This window comes from Pseudophryne corroboree, chromosome 8 (assembly GCF_028390025.1).
Source record: "Pseudophryne corroboree isolate aPseCor3 chromosome 8, aPseCor3.hap2, whole genome shotgun sequence".
Classification (NCBI taxonomy): Eukaryota; Metazoa; Chordata; class Amphibia; order Anura; family Myobatrachidae; genus Pseudophryne; species Pseudophryne corroboree.
This window is the reverse complement of record NC_086451.1, coordinates 48,764,093-48,780,835: the sequence shown is the minus strand read 5'-3', so window position 1 is coordinate 48,780,835 and position 16,743 is coordinate 48,764,093. Positions and strand designations below refer to the sequence as shown.

General features: G+C 48.3%; 1 protein-coding gene across 1 annotated transcript; it reads right to left on the bottom strand.

Annotated features, from left to right (window-relative positions):
* Positions 1–3,777: 3,777 nt before the first annotated feature.
* Positions 3,778–14,002, bottom strand: LOC134948396 (E3 ubiquitin-protein ligase RNF12-like). Its single transcript, XM_063936337.1, has 2 exons — positions 13,735–14,002; positions 3,778–10,327 (listed from the first exon to the last, which is right to left on the bottom strand). Exons 1-2 carry the CDS (start codon positions 13,802–13,804, stop codon positions 9,702–9,704), a joined length of 696 nt encoding a protein of 231 aa, XP_063792407.1. The 5' UTR covers positions 13,805–14,002; the 3' UTR covers positions 3,778–9,701.
* Between the last annotated feature and the right edge of the window lie 2,741 nt (positions 14,003–16,743).

The following is a 16,743-nucleotide window of genomic DNA, read 5'->3' as shown; positions in this document are numbered from 1 at the left end:
CACACTGCCTTAAGCAAGTATAGTATTGTAAAATCTGGAATGTCTTTTCATCCAAAGTTCTGTTGTATTGACAAGTTTTCCTGGGGTCGGTTACACAATGTTTTATCAATGGATGTGATCTCTTTTCATAGTAGTTAATTTATACTCCCTAGCTTTTAACCTTCACTGGACAATAGACAAACCAGTAGATTCTGATCTACTGTAAGCACACCTGTGAATTCCAATGACCAACAGAGCTCTGTCACATACCTATTATCATTTATGGCCTAATACCTTTTCTCTACAATGACTCTTGATCTTACTGTAACCTCTCTGGCCTTATTTATGACTAGAGCAGAATAAACCTGTTCCCTACACTATTTTTTACCATCTTGCTGTAAAACACAAATATACAGTATATCTATATAAACACATACACAAACCTAATTTCTTAAATCAGCTAAACATTACCTCATACATTCAAACTTATTTCATATCTATTCCTTACTATATATATCCAGTATACTGTCCACTATGGTAACATCGCCTATTTATAATGAATTATATTTTGATTCAGACAATATCCATTGCCCTAATATTATACTAAGTGCAGACAATTACCTATAAGGCAACAGAATCATGTGATAGCACTGTCAGCAGTGTTCATCCCGGGAGTGGACAACTGGGAAGCAGACTTCCTCAGCAGACACGACCTTCACCCGGGAGAGTGGGGTCTTCATCCAGAAGTTTTCCACATGCTGGTAACCCGTTGGGAAAGACCAATGGTGGACATGATGGCGTCTCGCCTCAACAAAAAACTGGACAGGTATTGCGCCAGGTCAAGAGATCCGCAGGCAATAGCTGTGGACGCGCTGGTAACGCCTTGGGTGTACCAGTCGGTGTATGTGTTTCCTCCTCTGCCTCTCATACCAAAAGTATTGAGAATTATACGGCAAAGAGGCGTAAGAACGATACTAGTGGTTCCGGATTGGCCAAGAAGGACTTGGTACCCGGAACTTCAAGAGATGATCACGGAAGATCCGTGGCCTCTACCTCTGAGAAGGGACTTGCTTCAGCAGGGTCCCTGTCTGTTTCAAGACTTACCGCGGCTGCGTTTGACGGCATGGCGGTTGAACGCCGGATCCTAAAGGAAAAAGGCATGCCGGAAGAAGTCATTCCTACTTTGATTAAAGCAAGGAAGGAAGTAACCGCGCAACATTATCACCGCATTTGGCGAAAATATGTTGCGTGGTGCGAGGATCGGAGTGCTCCGACGGAGGAATTTCAACTGGGTCGATTCCTACATTTCCTGCAATCAGGATTGTCTATGGGTCTCAAATTGGGATCTATTAAGGTTCAAATTTCGGCCCTGTCGATTTTCTTCCAGAAAGAATTGGCTTCAGTTCCTGAAGTCCAGACTTTTGTTAAGGGAGTGCTGCATATACAGCCCCCTGTGGTGCCTCCAGTGGCACCGTGGGAGCTCAATGTTGTTTTGGACTTTCTCAAATCTCATTGGTTTGAACCACTAAAAACTGTGGATTTGAAATATCTCACATGGAAAGTGACCATGCTACTAGCCCTGGCTTCGGCCAGGAGAGTGTCAGAACTGGCAGCTTTATCTTACAAAAGCCCATATCTGATTTTCCATTCGGACAGGGCAGAACTGCGGACTCGTCCGCATTTTCTCCCTAAGGTGGTGTCAGCATTTCATCTGAACCAGCCTATTGTAGTGCCTGCGGCTACAAGCGACTTGGAGGACTCCAAGTTGTTGGACGTTGTCAGAGCTTTAAAAATATACATTTCAAGGACAGCTGGAGTCAGGAAATCTGACTCACTGTTTATACTATATGCTCCCAACAAGTTGGGCGCTCCTGCGTCTAAGCAGACTATTGCTCGCTGGATTTGTAGTACGATTCAGCTTGCACATTCTGTGGCAGGCCTGCCACAGCCAAAATCGGTAAAAGCCCACTCCACAAGGAAGGTGGGTTCTTCTTGGGCGGCTGCCCGAGGGGTCTCGGCATTACAACTCTGCCGAGCGGCTACGTGGTCGGGGGAGAACACGTTTGTAAAATTCTACAAATTTGATACCCTGGCTAAGGAGGACCTGGAGTTCTCTCATTCGGTGCTGCAGAGTCATCCGCACTCTCCCGCCCGTTTGGGAGCTTTGGTATAATCCCCATGGTCCTTTCAGGAACCCCAGCATCCACTAGGACGATAGAGAAAATAAGAATTTACTTACCGATAATTCTATTTCTCGGAGTCCGTAGTGGATGCTGGGCGCCCATCCCAAGTGCGGATTATCTGCAATAATTGTACATAGTTATTGTTACCTAATTCGGGTTATTGTTGTAGGGAGCCATCTTTCAGAGGCTCCTCTGTTATCATACTGTTAACTGGGTTTAGATCACAGGTTGTACGGTGTGATTGGTGTGGCTGGTATGAGTCTTACCCGGGATTCATAAATCCTTCCTTATTGTGTACGCTCGTCCGGGCACAGTATCCTAACTGAGGCTTGGAGGAGGGTCATAGGGGGAGGAGCCAGTACACACCACCTGATCGTAAAGCTTTACTTTTTGTGCCCTGTCTCCTGCGGAGCCGCTATTCCCCATGGTCCTTTCAGGAACCCCAGCATCCACTACGGACTCCGAGAAATAGAATTATCGGTAAGTAAATTCTTATTATATGTCATTATTAGGTGTAATTGTGTGGTCAGCGACACGATTTGCTTCTGTTAGGAATGGCAGCCACCGGCACTGGTTTTGCCTATTACATTGACCATAAATAATTTGAAGTGGTCCTGGACCACCAATCCAAGGCACCCCTGCAAGTGTCCCGAGGCACCCCAGGGTGGCACAGGAGTGACGGGGAGGGGGCTGCCACAGGTTAGACATGAATCAGTTGGACCTCATTGAAATCATCACTGTTCCATCAATAGATCAGTATTTTTTCATCCTAATTACGCTATTTTAATTTATAATAATGGTACCCATTGGTGCAATCTATAACCTCCATTCCCTCTTATCCCCCCACATTCAGTCCCTTGCCCATCCCCTCCTCTCTCCCCAGTGTTACTGTAATATCTTCCTCTCTGGTGTTCCCAATTACCATCTCACCCACTCAGTCTACCCTTATCTGTGCTGCCCACCTCATTTTCCTCTCGTCGCTCTGCCTCTGCTGCTCACCTGTGCCAGGTACTCTATGGGCTCCCTATACCCCACAGAATAAAATGTAACTCCTCATACTCACCTACAAAGCCCTTACCCACTCTTCTCCCTACATTTCCCTTCTCAGCTCACCTTACACTCCCACCCACTTGTCTCTGCCAATGACCCCTCCACTGCTTCCCCCGATCAGCTCTTGCCACCGGCATCTTCAGGATTTCTCCCCCTTTGTGTCCTCTCCTCCCGCAGAAAGTCAGCTGTAGCTGCTGTAGTAGAGCTCTCTCCTCCCCTTCTATTATCTAGTATATTAGTAACGAGATGTGCTAGTCTGTAACCATGTTACATGTATAACCCCTATGGACATTGCTGTGCAGCTCTGACGTGCTATATAAGTAACCTGCCTACTGGCTCCCAGGCCTCAGACACATCCCCTCTTACCCCTGATAACATACACACAGGTACAGCACAGGGGGCAGTAAGGGTTATACTCACCCTCCTAACGGCTGAGGATTGCGCTATGTATGCATCAGTGATACCCAACATAAACCTTACATAAAATAACGACACGGAGACGTGAATTTGGCAGAAACTGTTAGCAATTTATTTAAATGAGCTTTAAACGGTAAATAAAAGAGAAATTAAGTTTACGCCATACATTAATTTTAAAGCCATAAACCTAGCTGAGCAGAAAACATGCGCGGCCAGCTATGCAACCCTTGCGCCTATCACCCTGACGATCTGCCAAAAAGAAAAAAAAATCATGGAAATTCCATGTAAACGAGCTTCAGGCCAATCGAAGCAACATATAGATACAATAGGATAGGTAAAACAAATAAAGGGGGGAGGGGGTCACACAAGTAAACTCGGTCAGAGGTAAAACTTAAAACCTGCTGAGGGACACATAATTGAAATCCAATTAGCCAAATCAAGTATAATTAAGTCGAATTAAGTCCGTCAGTCCAGGTAAAAAATTGTTAAATCCCTCTAAACTCCCACTGCCAACAGTGGCGAGTAGCTAATCCCCGAGTAGGGAGGACAGGGGGAGACGTACAAGACAGCGCAACACGCAACAAACAGCGCAACAATTCCTGCATGCGCCTAAACGCTGCTAAGGCCTGCGCAAACTATCTGAACTCGCCAGAGCATAGTCAATCACGCCTAACCGCCTCTTGCCTAGCATACTTAGTGGCGTATTCAATTAGTACTGTTTTTTTCGACGAGTCGAAAGAACTGCACTTTTCACCCATTTTTAGGTCGAATTTACATTCGCCCTATTCAATGCCCGAGACGTTTTTTTTGACTGGTCGAAAAATCCGGCACTGGCGAAAACCACACGTATCGGGGAATCCACCGCAGATACACGTGTTTTGGCAAATTCGCAGGTGTTTTCGTTCATTTTTCAACCAAAAAAAGTGAAATGGCATGGGCGAAAATGGATTAAAAAACGGGTGAAAAGCCCGCAACTGAATGCCCTGTGTCGAATTATTGCCATTTTTTTGACTGGTAAAAAAAGGCACGTAATTGAATAAATTGAATACCCCCTTAGCAGCTTGCTTCCATGCCCTGACCGCGCTAGTAGCAGAGCCAGAGCCATCATCCTCTGAATCCCCAGTTAGCATACCGACAGTCGGGATCCCGGCAGTCACAATACAGACGCTGAGATCCCAACGGGGGCACCATGCCGCCGCCGGTATACCGGCGAGGTAGGTGATTCCCCCTCTATGAGAGAGAATAAAACCTGTCGTGAGCGTAACTCACCACCGAGCCCGCATGGGGCTAAGTTGTGCTCGCCTCCTGCCGGCATTCCACCGCTAGGGATGCCGAGGTCAGCATAATGACATTCGGAATCCCCACGCACACAGCATATATACGTACATACATTCACACAGCATACCTACACACATAGAATGCATACACACATACGTTCATACACACAACACATACAGCATATATACAAACACATATGCATACATACACAAAACATACATACATACACACACACATACTGTACATACATACATAGACAGCATTCCTACAAACACACATAGCATGCTTATATACACACAGCATACATACACACAGCATACATACACACAACACACACATCATACATACACACGTAGTATACATACATGTATAGCATACCTACACACACCCATCATGCATACATACACACAGCATGTATACATACATACAGCATACCCACACACAGACAGCATACATACATACATACACAGCATACACACAGCATTCCTACACACACATACAGCATACATACATACATATACAGCATACCTACACACACACAGCATACATAAATACACAGCATACCTACAAAACACACGCATACACATACAAAATTAACCAAAACAGGAAGAGGAGGAGAGTCACTGCTGGAGTCCATGTGAGCTGATCTGCTGCTGCACATGCTCAGTAGCTCCCGGCCTCAGCTGTGTGGGTGTAATGTATCCAATGCAGAGAGCTCTGCCTATCAGAGCTCTCTGTGAGGAGCAGCCAGGCAGGCACTCTGATTGTGACTGCGGGTGGCCCCGGCCGCTGCAGAGATGTAGACAAAGCTGCTGTCTCTATCTCTGAAAGACAAAATTGGTCCATCATGGGGGGCCCCGAAGAGGCGAGGGGGCCCAGGGTAACATATCCTCTGGCCCCCCCTTAATCTGGCTCTGCCTCACCTGAAGTCTCGGTCTGACCAGTCACCAACGCCTCCACCGAGGAAACAGCTTCATCTTCTCTCAGCTCTTCACCAAACTCTGAAAAAGGAGTTAAAGCCGCCTCCGAAGATGAAGCTACTGAGGTGGGCAAAAGGGGAGGAGAAACCATAGCGGGCGCCCTAGTATACTCTACTGTTGCAGGTGCGCTCATACCCAGTTGGACAACAGCCGCTCCCATGTCCTGACATGCCTGCAAAAACTGCTGCATCGCCGGTCTGGACGGGACGGAAATAAGACCCCAGCCCTGAACCATGGTCAAGGGCAGTGCAGAATCAGGGGCCATAGCCACTACAAGGGGAGCAAAAGCGAAAGCTATAAATGACATCGCCGATGCGAAAACCCCCGTATGACGGAGGGGGGCCCAGAGCATATTTTTGAACCTGAGCCCAACACCCTCAAGTTCCGCCACTGATGTCGGACCCGTTTTCTTGGTGCGTCAAGGCCTGAGGTTTACTCAGATGACCGATGCTAACACAGGTGGTACAATGATCAGAACAGCAGCAGATCAGAGAAGCCATCAGGTGATGTCTATTTGCATAAGACGCCTCCTGAATCAGGCTCTGGTAGATTCCTTGCACATGGCATGTATGCTATGCAGAGCACGGGTTAGAGTGCTCCCCCTAACTCCCCTCACCCCGGGACATTGCGCCCCGCGGATGGGACAGCCTGACAGTTCCAGAAAAGCGGGACTATCCTATCCAAAGCAGGACGGCTGTGGGGTATGCAAAGGATTCCCCCAGTGCTACACATAAGATGGCCACTGGCCAGTAGGAGCAGTGGGCCTGATTCAGATGTGGATGGAGGAACTATATCTGCTGCTTATACAAAAGCAGCAGTGGTAGCGCTAATATGGTAATACAGCAGGATGCGTCATGCCTCCTGCGTGCATTACTGATCCGAGCTGCTTCCTAGGAGGCAGTATCAGATCTTCTGCAACACTATCGGCCGGCTGAGTGACCCAAGGAGTCGCGCAAGTCAGCCACCGCATCTACTATGAAGGAGCCATGAAATCTACAACCTCAGGCGGATAATCCTGGCCTAGTCCCTCCCTAAAAACAGCGGCGACACAAATCCATTTTGAGAAACAGGCTGTTGCCACCCCACCCCACCCTCAAGCGGAATCAGACTGTGAATCACTGATGATCTAATACCGTAGTTTGACCAATGTCATGGACCTGTACTGCACATGTGTAGCAATGCCCAGTGTACTAGCGCAGTCACTGGACCTGCTACTATGTGCTCTGTTCTTCCTTTCCTGGGTCGGGCTGGGATCAAGAGGGATCCTGGTGCCGTCCTATGGGGAAGGAACCGGCAGTGGAACCAGGCAGCGCTGGGGACCTGGGCCGTGTCTGGTCCAGTCCCCACCTGCCCAACTGGCTGCAGAGTTCAGCAGCGGCCATGGAGGCGTTGGTGAATAACCTCTTCCGCTCCACGTGTGTAATGGCGGCGTACTTGCATCGAGTGGCGGCGGCGGCGAGTCAATCCTGGCTCGCTACATCATAGCCCCGCCTCCTAACACTGGCTTATATCAGCCAGCATCGGGCACGGGTGAGCAGTATGTCAGCCGGGAGGGAGCAGTGAAGAGCTCCCGAAGATTGAAGATAGAAGACGCAGGGGAAGGCGCCGGAAGTCCAGGAGGGTGGTGGCAGTTGTGAAAGAGCTGTTACACACCGCCGCCCGCCGGGTGAAGATCAAAGATCCGACGCTTGTCGGTGAAGACGCCGGAAGCCCTGGGACAGCGGTGTGCGACAGAAAAGAGCTTTTACTGGCCACCACTGCCGAGGTGAAGACTCCAGGAAGCCCGGAGGTGGTGGGAGCCATCCCGCCTCTGGTGAAGACCACGCGGTGGACGGGTCTGGACAAAGCTTGGCCCAACCACAGCCCTTAGGATGGATAAATCCAGACGTTCCCACCCTAGACCACCAGAGTTTGAGACTAGGCCCGTGGGCATAGCAGGCACTAGGCCTGGGTCGCATTAGGTGCGCACTAGGCCCGGTGGAAATAAAGGGGCATAAGGCCCAATAGACTGGCACAATAAGTGGGCACTAGGCCCGAGGAGCAGTGTGGGCAGTAGGCCCAATAGACTTGCACATTAGGTGGGCACTAGGCCCATGGATAGAAGATTTAGCTCTCAACAGAAGCAATAGGTCTGGGCCCCGTGGTCATTAGGCACAAAGCTCAGGTAGGTGGGCAATAGGCCCAAAACATTTGGATCATATTAAGTAGGCGGGCAACAGGCCCATGGCAGCAAAGTCCCCCAGATACACAACAATAGGCTGAGGGACAGTGGGTGGTAAGCCCAAAGCTATTGTGTGGATGACAAGGTTGGTATAGGCAAGGGCACAAGGCCTAGTTGTCTTACAATGTGCGATTAACCGCAGGTGTGGTAAATCGGCACTAGGCCGTAGTATCACTTGATCCTGCGCTAGACCGCAGGTTGGATAAGTCGGCGCTAGTCTACAAATGTGGTAAGTCAACGCTAAGCTGTGGTATCTCTTCAGCCGCCGCTAGGCCGCAGGTTGGATAAGTCGGCGCAACGCCGCAAATGTGGATAAGACGTCAAAGCCCTGGGACAGTAGTGTGCGATGGAAAAGAGCTTTTACTGGCCACCACTGCCCAGGTGAATACTCCAGGAAGCCCGGAGGTGGTAGGAGACATCCCGCCTCCGGCGAAGACCACGCGTTGGGCGGGTCTGGACCAAGCTTCATCCAGCCACAGCCATTAGGATGAGTAAATCCAGACGGTCCCACACTAGACCAACAGGGTTCGGGCACTAGGCCCGTGGACATAGCAGGCACAAGACCTGGGATTCATTACGCGGACACTAGGCCTGGGTGACATAAAGGGGCATTAGGCCCAATAGAATGGCACAATAGGCGAGCACTAGGCCCGGTGAGCAGTGTGGGCATAAGGCCCAATAGAGCTGCACACTACATGGACACTAGGCCCGTGGATAGAATCTTTAGCCCCTAACGGCAGCAATAGGTCGGGGTCCCGTGGTCATTAGGCCCAAAACTATTGTAAGAGGCTCAGGTAAATGAGCAATAGGCCCAAAGCATTTGGATCATTTCAGGTAGGCGGGCAACACGCCCATGGCAGCAAAGTCCCACAGATAGGCAACAGTTGGCCAGGGCACAGTGGGCGGTAAGCCCAAAGCTACTATGTGGACGACAAGGTTGGTATAGGCAAGGGCACAATGCCCAGTAGTCTTACATTGTGCGATTAACCGCAGGTGTGGTAAGTCGGCACTAGGCCGTAGTATTTCTTGATCCTGCGCTAGGCCGCAGGTTGGATAAGTCGGCGCTAGTCTACAGGTGTGATAAATCAGCACTAAGCTGTGGTATCTCTTCATCCGGCGCTAGGCCGCAGGTTGGAAAAGTCGTTGCGACGCCGCAGATGTGGATAAGACGCCGAAGCCCTGGGACAGCGGTGTGCAACGGAAAAAAACTTTTACTGGCCATTACTGCCAGTAGACTCCAGGAAGCCCGGAGGTGGTGGGAGTTATCCCGCCTCCAGCGAAGACCACGCGTTGGGCGGGTCCGGACCAAGCCTAATCCAGCCACAGCCATTAGGATGGGCAAATCCAGACGGTCTCACCCTAGACCAACAGGGTCCGGGCACTAGGCCCGTGGACATAGCAGGCGCTAGGCCTGGGAATCATTAGGCAGGCACTAGGCCCGGGCAATATAAAAGGGGCATTAGACCCAATAGAATGGCACAATAGGCGAGCACTAGGCCCGGTGAGCAGTGTGGGCAGTAGGCCCAAAGTAGAGTGGAGGAGGTGGTATGGAATCTAGAGAAGGTGGTAATTTAGATCTTCCTCTTACCGTATTCAGGAGATCCAACACTCAATCTGCGCTGGGATGCACTCTCTGCGGCACAGGGGACAGCTGGAATGTGTTGCAAACCACTGTGAGATGCAGCTTGGATGGTACTTGTGGCTGCAGGGCAGGGTAGACACTCGCTCCCCATCTTGGTACTGCATCAGACAGATGGCACATGACTGTGTCGCTTCATCCCCAGCAATGATGGTAGATTGGAAAAATCTGATCCTTAGCTGCAGGGCCTGGACATTCTGCCTGTGCATCTCTTCCACCACAGCTGGCCTGTTCTGTTCGATGATCTCTTCCAAAATGGCCGGGATATTCTGCTCATTGTCAGCTCCCTCAGCGGCTGTCCTCATCTGCATGACGATCTCGTGCACCATGTCCGAGAGATTCTGCCTATTCTCCGCTGGCTGCTGAGACGTTGGCTGTAGATGACTTGGACCAGGGAGAGGATCTGGACTTGGTCCGTCTGTTGGTGCCATCTCAGGAGCAGGAAGAGGAGAACGGCTTCGGTGTCTCTGCTCCCTCTGAGGTCTCTGCAGATGTTCCTGGGTGTCCTGACGAGCTCTCCTTTCACCTCCTCGGCGCTCAGACCGCAGTCTCTCCTCAAATACGGTCTGGGTTGAATCATCTGAAAAGATATATCTTATATAGTAGCCATAACAATTACCTATCGATAACATGTACCAATCAATTGCCGATCAATAACTTGAGTTACAGTAAACATTTTGGTATATCATTGATAGTGTTACACTGTAAGAGACTGTCAGAATAAGAGTTGTTTCATTTATTATAGTTATTTTTGTAAGTGAAATTTCCATTAAGAGCAATATTACAGCATTAAGCAAGAAAGGAACCAATAAGGAGCCGCTCTCATTGGGAGAATGGATCTCTAGGTGATCCAGTAAGAAAAGACACAGAATAATGCAGGTAGAACAGAAGGCCTGAGGGGAGCTGCACTAAACAGAAGCGATATAGGGAGACAAGAAAAGCGACAAGAGGGGAAATGAGAGGTAAAAAGGAGGAGGGGGGAGAAAGAAGAGAGTGTTGGTAGGGGTGCATGCAGGAAGGGAGGAGGAAGGGGGAGTGCTGGCATGACAAATCATTAAGTGATAAAATATCAGATCTAAGCAGGGGATATAGTGGAGGAGGCCTCGTTGTGACAAATATAAGGTGCCCATATATATGCAAACTGGCTGGGGTGCTCAGGCAGGACGCTAGAAATGTATTCCAGGTGTAGATTTTCCAAATAGGGTTGAGTAGAGCAGAGAAGGGAGGCAGCGCTGGATGTTTCTAATGAGCAGCAGCAGTACAATTAGCTGCATTTAGCTGCATGAGTGAGTACTGCTGTGTGTGTCTGCAGTGGAGTAGGGAATGGTAATACCAGTGAGTGTGACATTCAGACGATCAGTCGCTGACCAGAACCCTGTGATTCTCGGACAGATCCACCATAAGTATCCCAAGGAGCCCCTATAATATCTATGAGTGGTCGGAGGGGGAATAAATGAGAAGGCACCAGAGGAACGAGAGCGGCTCAGAGTGGAGATTGGGCTAGATGTGAGGGTGCATTAGTGGGGGTAGAATAGGTGGGAGTAGGGTAATAAAGAGATGGGAATAAGGGTGTGAGGGGTGTGGGAGAGTCTGGTCTAGCCTGTAAGGAACATAAGTGAGTAGCGGAACGGGAAAATCATCTAAAAATACTGAACTAGTCTATAAATGAAAACATGCTGAGGACTGAGCTCTAATGGTTCAGGTCAGTGTTTCTTATACTTGGTCCTCAGCACCCCTAACAGGCCATGTTTTCCATACCTCCTGTGTCTCCCTAGACTGTGTCAGTCAGGAATGAATGTGCTGGAACTTTTGTAATGTGACAGATACAGCGAGTGATGAGCCCACCTGTGCCCCAGCTAGGGGGTCTGCAGCACGTGACCTGTCAGCGGTCCTGAGGGCTGAGTATGAGAAACCCCTTACATCATACAATGACTTGGTGATTTTGTGAACTCGGAGACACCATGTTACTTTGGGCCAAGCTGGCCGTGTCCATCTCTGTTCAGCTGCTGGACCCAGAGCTCAGCTGTCAGCTCCTATTTCTCCCTCTGCATTAGTTCCCCATCACTGTGTCCCTCCTCGCTAGTCTGCACCATGAGCTGCTTTGTTCCCTGCACCAGTGCACTCTCAGGCCTGCATAAGCAGAAGCACCTCACACCCACAATTCATCCGGGCATGTCCTCTATCTCACCCAGCACCTTCTCATGGCTGCTGGTGACATCTCACCCAACCCTGGACCCCGTACACTCCCCACTATCTGCTCACACTCCTCTTTCCACCCCAAAACTTTCCATCCAGCTCATGCATGTAATCCCTCCAACCTGACCCACATATCTCCCATACTCTGTATAGTACATAAACCATAGACCTCAGAGTCACATTACAGTTTCCAGATCGTAGACTGTTGGTTGGTAAAATTACAATTATATTGAGATAGTTTGTGAGGGGGGCTCTGAGATTTCGGCTGCCTAAGGGCCTCCACAGGGTTTAATGCGGCACCACTCGCACCCGTCCATGATCTTCTTATTTCACTATCTATCACACCCCATTGCCAGTTCATTTTGGCACTCGGAGCACATTGCATTGTTATCAGACTGCATCACCTCCCTATTGGTCCAGCAGCTGAATAGAGATGGCAGCTCAATAGATCCTAAATCAGCCTTGTGTTACGTGTGATCCCAAATCCTCAGCACCGGTGTTATTACTGAACAGTACCCATAAGGGGCGGATGGTTTATGTATATATAAAAAGTGTGTGGCAGGGCATAGAGATAATGTGCAGCATGGTCAGATCACATGCGCCCGCACCAGCCCACTGTGTCCCCCAGTGTGTGACAAGGAGATACGCTCTGCAGATGAGGATAATATAATACTGAAAAAAATACTTTTTAAGTAATATTAATAACATTTTTTTTAAGGAAAACACTGTTATGAATGGTTTTATAGGGAAACATCATCAGTTAAGTGGTTAAAGATTCCCCAATCCACCAATCTGCCCCCATACATTACAGATATTGTTCAGTGATTGCAGATCATTTTCACCAAATACAGATCTGCTGAATCTGGAAAGTCTCATCATGTTACTAGTAACGGTCTGCAAATCTGCTGATTGTTACCATACACTAGCAATCTACAGCTTTAATTGATCTGTAAATTACAACATATTTAAAAACCTGATTTACCAATCACTGGTCAGAATCTGCGATCTGTGATCCCCATATATTGTGGATTTTGTTTACACAATGATCTGCAAAATGCCAAATTGCCCTAATTTATTGCTGATGTATGGGGGCCACATCTCCAGCTGCCACCCGCATGCTACCCAGGGTAACATAGCATGGGGGGATATTTATCAGTGCTTGGAGAGAGATAAAGTAGCAGCCAATCAGGTGCTAACTGTCATCATTCAAACCCAGCCTGTAACATAGCTGATTGGCTGGTGCTTTATCTCTATCCACTATATCACTTTAAGGATAAGGCTTAGTATATCTCCCCCTCTGACTGTAACATGTTAGGAGCTGATTGGTTGGTATATCGGGGTCTATGTATGAAGCCTGGGATAAAGTGGATGAGATAAAGTACCAGCCAATCAGCTCCTAACTGCCATGTTATAGGCTGTGTGTTGAAAAATGACAGGAACTGGTTGGTTTGTAATTTATCTCCTTTCACGTTATCTCTCTCCAAGTCTTAGTACATAGACCTTTTTATCTCTCCCCAAGCTTTCAGGAATCTCCCACATAGTATAAGGCAGGACATATAGCTAATGTGCAGCTAACTCCAACTGCCACCCGCATGCCACACAGGCTGAGAGGACATAGCGGAGATTTATCACAGCTTGGAGAAAGGTAATGTGGGGAGAGGGAAGTACCAGCCAGTCAGCTCCTGTTATTTTAATGACAGTTGGAAGCTGATCACTTAGTACTTAATTTCTATCCAATCTTTGATAAAGCTGCCCCTTAGATTGAAATCACGGTATCAAAATCTCACTTACCATGATCTCCGTGACGGCTCCACCTCCTCTGATTCTCCAGGAGCCGTCTCAGCTCCGTTCTCCGGCTCATCTCCAGATGTCCAATAAAACCACCAAATAGAAAAAAATAAAATAAAAAAATGTTCAGGAAAACCACAGATTTTATTGTGCTCTGAACAACAAGATAAATCGCTGGAAGTATAACACTAGCTGCAAAGCACACTAGCTCGCTCTTCCAAGGCAAGACTATAGTATCAGCCACCAGAGCTTCAACTGTCAACTGCCACTGATGTGGCTGTGCACTGGGCTCATATACCTGTCCATATACAAAATGGCTGACTGCTCACATCACTACAGTCAGTCAGCCATATTTCTTACTGGCATGGAGAAAACCAGCTACTGAGTATCTGTATTATCATGAATTTTACTGCTGACTGGCTTACACAATATTTCTACAAACTTTCCAATGAAGCCCCACCCACTACCCCATAAGCACCACCCCCAGTGCGGTCACAGATTGGGACTTTTTGATGTAATAGTGACAGTGGGCTGGTATGTCTCATGATAAATTCTTCTCAATTCCAAATCATTACTCTACAGTCTGCAACATAGTAATCCATAGGCCCCAATTGATACTGTAATAATTTCCATATTATTTCTTATCTGCAGCCTTGCTTATCAATCTTGTGGCCAGGAGACTGATTACAGCCGCTAGAACTATCCTCAGCAGGAGCTGCAGAACTGCGCTTCTTCCAGATCCTAACAAAATGTGTCTGCGTGACAGGACATAGCTCCGTCGTGGTGAAACGCATTGGATGTTATCCGCTGGTTAGCTGTTATCAGTTCACATAAGGTATCCAGCTTTATATTCAGTGTACGTGGAATATTGTATGATTTTAGTGGTATATTTGTAAGCAGGATTACACTATGGGGTATATTTACTAAGCTCCCGATTTTGACCGAGATGCCGTTTTTTCTTCAAAGTGTCATCTCGGTTAATCTCGGTCATTTACTAAACACTAATCACGGCAGTGATGAGGGCATTCGTAATTTTTTGCAAGTTCAGGTAAAAAATTACGAATGAATACACCATCGGTCAAAACGCGGCTGTTTAAGTATGAATCTCGGTCATTTACTAAGAAGTGCAAAGCCAAAAAAGAACAAACACTGCCGTGAAAAATTACAACTCGTAAAAAAGTGCTAAAAAAAAACAGACCTTTTTTTTTTATTCGTGATTGGATAGGCATGCACGGATCCATGAGATCCGTGCATGTATATCAGTGGGAAGGGGTGGGAAAGTGCTTATTTTTTCAAAAAAAATTGCGTGGGGTCCCCCCTCCTAAGCATAACCAGCCTCGGGCTCTTTGAGCCGATCCTGGTTGCAGAAATATGGTGAAAAAAATGACAGGGGTTCCCCCATATTTAAGCAACCAGCATCGGGCTCTGCGCCTGGTCCTGGTCCCAAAAATACGGGGGACAAAAAGAGTAGGGGTCCCCCATATTTTTAAAACCAGCACCGGGCTCCACTAGCTGGACAGATAATGCCACAGCCGGGGGTCACTTTTATACAGCGCCCTGCGGCCGTGGCATCAAAAATCCAACTAGTCACCCCTGGCCGGGGTACCCTGGGGGAGTGGGAACCCCTTCAATCAAGGGGTCCCCCCCCCCAGCCACCCAAGGGCCAGGGGTGAAGCCCGAGGCTGTCCCCCCCCATCCAATGGGCTGCGGATGGGAGGGCTGATAGCCTTTGTTGTAAAATAAAAGATATTGTTTTTAGTAGCAGTACTACAAGTCCCAGCAAGCCTCCCCCGCATGCTGGTACTTGGAGAACCACAAGTACCAGCATGCGGCGGAAAAACGGGCCCGCTGGTACCTGTAGTACTACCACTAAAAAAATACCCAAAAAAACACAAGACACACACACCGTGAAAGTATAATTTTATTACATACATACACACATACATACATACATACTTACCTTATGTTCCCACGCAGGTCGGTCCTCTTCTCCAGTAGAATCCAAGGGGTACCTGTTGAAGAAATTCTACTCACCAGATCCAGTGGTCCAGGCTCCTCGGCAAATCCAGGGTTAATCCACGTACTTGAATAAAACAAAAAAACGGTTGCCCGACCACGAACTGAAAGGTGACCCATGTTTGCACATGGGTCACCTTCCCACGAATGCCAGAAACCCACTTTGCCTTCTGGCTAAGTGGGTTTCTTCAGCCAATCAGGGAGCGCCACGTTGTAGCACTCTCCTGATCAGCTGTGTGGTCCTGTCCTCACTGACAGGCGGCACACGGCAGTGTTACAATGTAGCGCCTATGCGCTACATTGTAACCAATGATGTGAACTTTGTGCCCTGCGGTTGACCTAAAGTGACGTCACCGCTGAGCAGAAAGTTCCCATCATTGGTTACAATGTAGCGCATAGGCGCTACATTGTAACACTGCCGCGTGCTGCCTGTCAGTGAAGACAGGAGCACACAGCTGATCAGGAGAGTGCTACAACGTGGCACTCCCTGATTGGCTGAAGAAACCCACTTAGCCAGAAGGCAAAGTGGGTTTCTGGCATTCGTGGGAAGGTGACCCATGTGCAAACATGGGTCACCTTTCAGTTCGTGGTCGGGCAACCGTTTTTTTGTTTTATTCAAGTACGTGGATTACCCCTGGATTCCCCGAGGAGCCTGGACCACTGGATCTGGTGAGTAGAATTTCTTCAACAGGTACCCCTTGGATTCTACTGGAGAAGAGGACCGACCTGCGTGGGAACATAAGGTAAGTATGTATGTATGTATGTGTGTATGTATGTAATAAAATTATACTTTCACGGTGTGTGTGTCTTGTGTTTTTTTGGGTATTTTTTTAGTGGTAGTACTACAGGTACCAGCGGGCCCGTTTTTCCGCCGCATGCTGGTACTTGTGGTTCTCCAAGTACCAGCATGCGGGGGAGGCTTGCTGGGACTTGTAGTACTGCTACTAAAAACAATATCTTTTATTTTACAACAAAGGCTATCAGCCCTCCCATCCG